Source organism: Erigeron canadensis, chromosome 2, assembly GCF_010389155.1.
Source record: "Erigeron canadensis isolate Cc75 chromosome 2, C_canadensis_v1, whole genome shotgun sequence".
NCBI classification, from domain to species: Eukaryota; Viridiplantae; Streptophyta; class Magnoliopsida; order Asterales; family Asteraceae; genus Erigeron; species Erigeron canadensis.
The window spans coordinates 11195368-11203501 of NC_057762.1; the positions used below are offsets into that span (position 1 = coordinate 11195368).

Here is an 8134-nt window from a genome sequence, read left to right on the forward strand (position 1 = left end):
GGCAAAAATAAAAATAAAACCTACGATAGACTACCAAAAAGGTTTTTTTATTTATATACCTTGTTCATATTTAATCGTTATTATTATTATTATTATTTAACATTCAATTCTTATGTTATTGTTATTATTATCTCTTTTAATTTAGTTTGTTATATATTGTAGGTTCATTATGGCTTCTTCTCCAACAACAAAAAATAAGACTATATTACTTCATCTTGAAGATCTTAAGCCAACATATGTTAACCATTATCTATGACTCCGTGTTGTGCATGTATGGACTGTTTCGGAGTGAAACAACCCGAAGAAAATCAAAACGTTCGAGATGGTATTTGTGAATGAATTGGTTTGTATTTTTCAAATTATATACTCTACACTTTTTGTTTCTCTTTTTATTTAACTAAAGTTGAAAAAAAGATAAACTAGAATCAATGTTTATATGAAGTTAATTTTCATATATTTTTTCTTTAGCTTTCGTATTGATTAAAGTGATATTGGGTCATACACTTTTTGTTTATCTTTTTATTTAACTAAAGTTGAAAAAAAAGGGTAAACTGGAATCAATATTTATATGAAGTTAATTTTCATATGTTTCTTCTTTAGCTTTCGTATTCATTAAGCTGTGATATTGGTTATACACTTTTTGTTTCACAATTATTATAAGATTTATCTATCTTAAAACTACTCGTCCAATGGACGGGTTTGGGCACTTGTTATCGTATATGTGATGGTGAAATAGTCATATTCGTATTCATCTTATGTTAACGGAATAAATGATCTAAAATAACAAACATATATTCGTTTTTAATTTGTTTTTGTTTTTATAATGTTTTTACTAACTAACAACTTTTTAAACTTGTTATTTTTAACTTTCGTGAAACTCAAATATTGAAACTAATGGGAAAATCTTATTAAGCTATATATACATGTCATAATTTTATCTAGATTCAGCGTTTTAGTTTTTATCTAGATTTATAATTGTATTTGTACTTTTTAGTAACTAGCACCTTGCTAGTTAACCACTGGCTTAAACCCCAATAGTCAGGGGTATCTTCTAAATCCACTATGTGGGTCTCGGGGGTGAGTTTACCTAAGGTCTCAAGTTCGAGTCTTGGGGTTCTCATCTCAAAAGAATTTTCCATGAGTAGGGGGTTCAAGGTCCAAAAAATTTCTGGTTAAAATTGTCTCCAACACGTTTGCGAAACTCACTTTACAAAAAAAAAAACACCTTGCTAGTTATATTTATCAATAAATCTTATGCCGTTCCAAAAAAAAAAAAGAAAGAAAAAAAAGCTATATATACATGTCATAATTTAGCTTAGAATGATGGTTCTATTCAATTTGGGTTTTCAGAATGGCATACATTCATAATTTCCGAACACTATACAACTAAAAGAATTCTCACATTAGTATCGGAGTTTAAACAACAACATTACAACAACATCATCACTATCGCGAGTTCATAATCTAAAGTGATGTCATGCTAACAAGATTTTACTTTCCGTTTCAATATTGCAGACTTGCAGTTACCCGATAGTTAAAAAGAAACAAATCTTAAAATTTTATTGTTAATTGAAACATAAAAAAAAAGGTTTAAAAAGAAACAAATCATGGTACCTTGTTAAATCGACCTCCATATATTTTGTAGGTCGATTTTACTTGAATATATTACTTGCACCAATTGAGAAGCGACATCTCGAGTACATGATTAGCTAATAAGGTTTCCACAGTATGTATATAGAAAATGATCACTCGTCATCAACACACTCGTCAAAGATAGATGGGTAAATGGAAAAGGTTATCTGGAGGGCGTTGAAAACCACATTAAAGCAGGGGACGATTATGCTATCACTAGAGGACAAAATGCCACAACGAAAGCCGGTATGGATCAAATGAGTTTAAACTGAAAACCAGCTCAAAGGTCGAACATGTCAAACGATTGAAGTCTCCTAGATTGTTTATTTATAGACAATAAAAAACTTTGATTAGCTTTGCTACATTAACTGTTTATGAACTCAAAGAATTGGACAAATATTGTTGGCAAGCCAGCTCAACCAGAAACATTAAACCTTCGCTAGAAAGCAACAAATTTAGCCCAAACATGTTCTCACAATTACTCAACCCAGCGAACCTGCCCATCTTGTTACCCTTACTCGAAACATACTATTCCTAAGTATGATCGGTCTACCAGCCATCATGTGCAAAACATATAGTCGTACCTCCATATTTTTTAATAAGGAACACAAACATTGAACAATCTATTAATGACCTTAAGTAGTTACAAACTCAGTTTGTCCAAATAAAGAAACAATGAAACAACATAGAAACTCTCCATATAATGAGAAAAGATGGCGACACTTATTGTAATAGAGAGTTGCAGTACATCACAACACACATCCTATACAGTATTTAAGCAGAAAATCTGTTTCTGTCGTGAGGTGAAAGATAGTCAATATCAGGGCCAATGGGGATAATACCAAACGGGTTAATGGACGGATGACTTCCGTAGTAATGTTTCTTGATATGCTCCATGTTAACAGTGCTACTCATACCTGGGATCTGAAACAAGTCTTTTGAGTAGTTGAAAAGATTTGGAAACTCACGTAGCAATTTCTTGTTGCACTTGAAGTGAACTGCATAAACCTGCACATGAATAGATTCCATAATTTCTAATAATATTCACGCGGTTCATTCCAAAGATAAATTTAATCAAACAACTTTGTCAAAAAGAAACTTAAGCAGGATAAACGAAATTTCTTTTCTCCCACCCCTTTTTAAGTAAATTGTGCCAACAGAAACATTGAAATCAGATATTTAGAACACAACTGTAACAAATAATGGCATGTTATTTACACATATAAACATTACTTAAATATAATTAGATATACGCATCTGCTTGACACCTGTTTGGGGAATTAAGCAGAAGAAGGTCATGTGACTGTCTACTTCCATATATGATTCTAGTATTCTAATATCACAATGTACATTACCAGAATATTTGGTTTAGCCTAAATATTCAATATTCATAAATTCAAGTATGACATATTGGTGCACCTTTTGGAACTTTATCAAGGTATACTGCCTTATCGGCTCACCGAAGGAAATTGATTGTTACGGCTATTGGACTATAATTCTACCTTTACATGTTTTAATAGTCGGTTTGAAAATACACATCCAAACACACCATCAAGAGTTAATTCTTCCTAGGCAACACAACAAGAAAGATTACCAAAAATACCAGAGGAAAAAGAAAGAGATCGTTAACCACCACTTCCTAATCCATGTAGTTCGCTATTGATACAGACAAGTTCTACCTATATAATATGAGAGAAATGTAATGCGAAAGGCAACATTTCATACCTCATCAAACCTTATGAGGGTCACGAACAAACGAATATCTGCCTCAGTTAGAGAGCTCCCACATAAGTATCGCTGTTTACCGAGTATTTCTTCACATTTGTCTAGAGCGTTGTATAATTCTTTAGCAGCCTACATACTCAGCATATATACAAATATAAATTACAGAAACATGATATTTACACAAAGTATAACAATCATTATACCTCCTCATAAGGCCCTTGCTTTTTTGCAAAGCCACATTTGTATACACCATTGTTTATCCCACTGTAAATCCAGCCATTAAATTCGTTGATTTGGCTTTGTAAGTGAGATGGGTAAAGATCCAAGGATGGATTCTCTGCTATTTCATTGAATTCGGTATTGAACATGCGAATGATCTCCTCACTCTCGTTATTCACAATAGTCCGTAGTTTCTTATCCCACAAAACCTGTCACCAAGCACAAAAACAATTATATAATGGCTGTAAAAACACACATGATTCTTGTCTGTGACTAGGGGAGGAATGAAGGTAATATCCATACAGGAACTGTGTATTTTCCAGAGTAGTTTTCACTGGCAAGTTCGTATAATGCTCTTATGCTCTTTGCCCCATTAAAAGGATCTGGTTCAGCCCCTGGTTGCTCTGTGTCGGTATCGGGGAAGACCCATCCCATGTGCTCATCGCTTTCCTTGGTTCTCTCCCATATGGGTTTAACTGACTGAAATTTGCAGGAGTATCAAAATATCACTACAGCTGTCAGAGTTTGCAAAATGGGTGTATTGGGCAAATGGGCCAACATATCAAATAGGCTGGAGTCAAAAGGGTCAACCTTTGATATGAGTCCAGTCAAATCAGGTTGATCCCTTCCTTTTCTTTTTCTCTTTTTTTTTTTTTTTTTTTTTTTTTTTGTTATTTATCAATATACTCATTAAACATGAGTTACAAAAGTGCTTTTAAATTAATACTCTACTTTTTGACAAATTAACTCAGGAGGTTGAAACACTTTGGGTGAATTTTGGACTTTTAATTTTTTGCCAAGGTATTTGATGTATCCATTAGAAAAGATAAACAACATAAAGCAACACATTTTAAGTTAAATGAGTCCAAAGTGTCACCTCTACCAACTCTAATAGATATTATAAACATCAGGAAGATTCAAAAATAGAAAAAATACCGTGAAACCGATGGCCTTATCAAGTCCTTTTATTTTTAAGTATGCAAGGCACCTGGAGGCCCAAGGACAAGCATATGACACATACAAATGATATCTTCCGGGCTCAGCTGGAAAAGTAGACTTTGGGTCTCGTGAGATGAAACTACGGAAAGTTGAAGGACTTCTTATAAAGGCACCGGTATCCGACATTTCATCTAATGCGGAACGAGCCATTTGACGAGTGTTCTGCAGAATGAGCAAGTAGTGACACTCATTAGTTGGTATGATTCATCAAACTTAAGCAAAGCTCATACATGTCAAGATTTACTAACTCCCACAATAGCAACACCTCCAGTAACCATGATAAACTAAAGGGTAATTGGATGTAAGATTGACTGATTATGGTTATGAATTTCTGATAACTTAGGTTCATAACAATCAGATTTGGATAATAGGGTAAAAATAATTGATGATCAGATAACTGTAAAACCATCAAGAAAAGTTGGTGTAGAGGCAAAGCCCATTCCTTTCTGTTGAAAAGACCCAGGTTCGAGTCACACTCACATCACTTTGTCGGATAGAGTGCAATGAAACATTGGGCTTTGTATTTGATCCAGGGTCACAAGCGTTTACCCACTCGTGTTGTTCCCACCCGATCGTGCAGATAGGTGGCGAACCTGGGTTCCCTCGATATGAGGTTCGAACTGCGGACAGTGGGTAGGTCCAGGGTAAATACATCCCTGAGCCAGCTAGCCATTAAAAAAAAAAAAAGATAACCGATACTACTATTACTAGATTTTAACAACCGGTTATACGGATTTTCCAGTCGAAATAATCAACATGAAAGTTGCGCCTCAAAACTCAGTTTTCATGAAAGAATTAGTCATTTGTCGGCTAACAAATTTCTAACCTGCCACACAATTGAAAATAGGAAAAAAAGTGGCACAAATTGTTTTTTTAAATCTTGAATATAGTTCATGTCATATGCACAAGTTTTGCAGCAAAACCTATACATATATGTAACAAGTATAGCATCATACCTACTTTACAGATAATACATGTATTTCAAATCAGTTAAGAAGTTCATTCACACCACCTAAATCACACGTGACTAGGTTGAAAAACGTTAAAGCAAACTGATAATCCACATGAATATATAAATATTAAATATGTATAGTAAAACAAGAAGGAAGAAATGAAACCTGTAAAGAGGTAAAGGGAAAGAGGAGATGCTTGGAAGCAAATTTTGTGGGAATGAACATGCTGCTGATCATCACTCATGACTTCTTGTACAAAAAGCATTCTTTTTTGGCTGCACCGCTTTCCTTTTTTATATTGTATTTTTATTTTAGGGTAATAAAGAAAGTTTTCTGTCGCTTAGTTAATGCTTATGTCATGAACAAACTAAACTATATTAATACCCGGTCACCGAGTTAACAAGTAATCTTAAAAGTCTTTCATTCAAAAATAAAGTTAATTATGAAATCAAATATAATGTTAAATTAAAGTGTTAGAATTTCTTATATTTTTTTATATAATATATATAGAGTCAGTTTAATATATATTAAGATTGTCAATCCTCGATTTTACTTTAATTTTGACTTGAAAGTGACCCGAAAAACTGGGTTTGGTTTGTGAAATATGGACCCAATGACCTGCCAACTTGATTTTTTGGAGTCAGGATGAGGTTGACCTGAAATCAACCCTACTCACTTTTTTTTGGTTGGTCTATATATATTTAGAGAAAAGTGAATGTGGGGTTGTTATGCATTTAACTTGGGTGAAAAATCCATCACATATCAATATTTTAATATTTTAAATTAATGTTTGGCCTTCCATGATTTTTATGGTTTAAAAATATATGTGAAGGGTTTTTCATCCAACTTAAGTGCCTAACAACTTCATATTCCGTTCCCCATATATAAATAAGGCTTTCTAATTTTATTATGTAGCTTAAAAGAACCTATTTGATCCATTTGAAACAAAACCAACTCATTTGACTCAATAAGCCACTTGACCCCAAAAGAATCAATTATACGCAAAACTAACCCATTTGATCCTCCAATTTATTTGACTCAAAAACAAATCATTTGAGTTGTCAACCCATTAACTTGCCAACCTATAAAGTCAACCTATAAGGAAATGAGTTGGAAGAACGAATTGTATTATTGGTCCCTGTGTTATCACACCATTTGCAACTTTGATACAAACATGTGAAAAGTGGCGAAACGTATCCCTGTGATATCACACCGGTTGCAATTTTGGTCCAAAAGTAACGTGCCGTTAGAATTTAGCCGTTAATGCACCATATGCGTCTCACGTGCGGGGTAGTTAAGTCATTTACACCCTCCCACCCATATATATACCAGAAATCACCCCCAAATTCACTTCAATCGGAATTTCTTCCTAAATGGGTTTTGGTTGTTGCTTTTCCCATAACCCCAACCAACAAAAACAAAAACTAGATGAAATAACAATAAATAAAACTAAAACTAATGAATATGGGCATGTTGGATGAAAATGGAAATGTGGTACGGCTGTTGAGTGTTGTGATTGGTGAATAATCAACAACGTAAAATATTCAATTTTCAGAATGTGGTGCTCTTCACGCCATACACAAATGTTAAACAAGTACATAGATCGTCATCATCCAATTTACGGCAGAACTGAAACCACCACCACCGTAAAGCATCAGAACTGAAACCACCACCACACTTGATTTATGTGGTGGGCGTTGATGTGTTTTTCGATTAGAATCCCAAAACCTTGATTTTTTTTTATTTGTCGTTGCTTTTGCTTTTGTAAGATCCACCATCGCAGCCGCCCTTCAAATCCACCACCGCCGCAGTCGCCCTTCAAATCCACACCGTCACCACCTATTGAGATCCATGATGGTCGGAATTTGGTGGTAACGATGGTCTGGTTATATATACATAACACTTGAATAATTAATTCAAACAATGATATAAATAGCCTTGTGGATTTGTTTGGTGGATTGAAATGAAATTTGGAAAATGAAAATGATGGAGTAGTTTTGGTTTTACTTAATTAGATCGAGACATTTATATAGGTAATTTGATGATGATGATGATGATATATGTTGCAAGAATAGTCATCGTTTAGACAAAAAGACAGTATTGTCCATCACGTGCCTTTCACTTGATACATTTAACGGTTGAATTCTAACGGCACGTTACTTTTGGACCAAAATTGCAACAATTGTGATATCACAGGGATACGTTTCGCCATTATTTATATGTTTGTATCAAAGTTGCAAATGGCGTGATAACATAAGGACCAAAAATGCATTTCGTACGAGTTAGAATGTTACAGCATGTGGGTTGACAAGTTAATGTAAAATCATATGTAACATTCTAACTTATTTCCTTATTGGTTGACTTTATCATCAGTTGATTTATGTTTTCTGTTATGTCGTTATGCGTGTCAAATAGATGCTAATTAATGTCATTGTTGATGATTAATATGTCAATAAATGTCATTATTGATGGTTAATGTGTTGTGTATTCCGGTTAGATGTATAGTCGTTTAATGAAATTGTTAGATGTTGTTATGTTAAAAAAAAATTTCAAAAAAATTTGATGTTGTTTTTTGGTTAATAAAGCTAAGGCTCTCCGGAGTGGGG

The 8134-nt window shown here is 33.8% G+C and overlaps 1 protein-coding gene across 1 annotated transcript; it reads right to left on the minus strand.

Moving 5' to 3' along the window:
* Positions 1 to 2308: 2308 nt before the first annotated feature.
* LOC122587476 (glutathionyl-hydroquinone reductase YqjG) lies at positions 2309 to 5799 on the minus strand. Its single transcript, XM_043759662.1, has 6 exons — positions 5694 to 5799; positions 4513 to 4737; positions 3880 to 4056; positions 3561 to 3785; positions 3358 to 3486; positions 2309 to 2640 (listed from the first exon to the last, which is right to left on the minus strand). The coding sequence occupies exons 1-6, from the start codon at positions 5763 to 5765 to the stop codon at positions 2407 to 2409; spliced, it is 1062 nt and encodes a 353-aa protein (XP_043615597.1). The 5' UTR covers positions 5766 to 5799; the 3' UTR covers positions 2309 to 2406.
* Between the last annotated feature and the right edge of the window lie 2335 nt (positions 5800 to 8134).

What these genes read in the sequence shown, in the direction of transcription:
- LOC122587476 (XM_043759662.1), bottom strand. Translation starts at nt 5,765, where the DNA reads ATGATCAGCAGCATGTTCATTCCCACAAAATTTGCTTCCAAGCATCTC. An exon ending in TTCCCTTTACCTCTTTACAG is followed by an intron (nt 4,738 to 5,693) that starts GTTTCATTTCTT and finishes CTCATTCTGCAG; the next exon opens with AACACTCGTCAAATGGCTCG. An exon ending in CCCTCATAAGGTTTGATGAG is followed by an intron (nt 2,641 to 3,357) that starts GTATGAAATGTT and finishes ATTCATGTGCAG; the next exon opens with GTTTATGCAGTTCACTTCAA.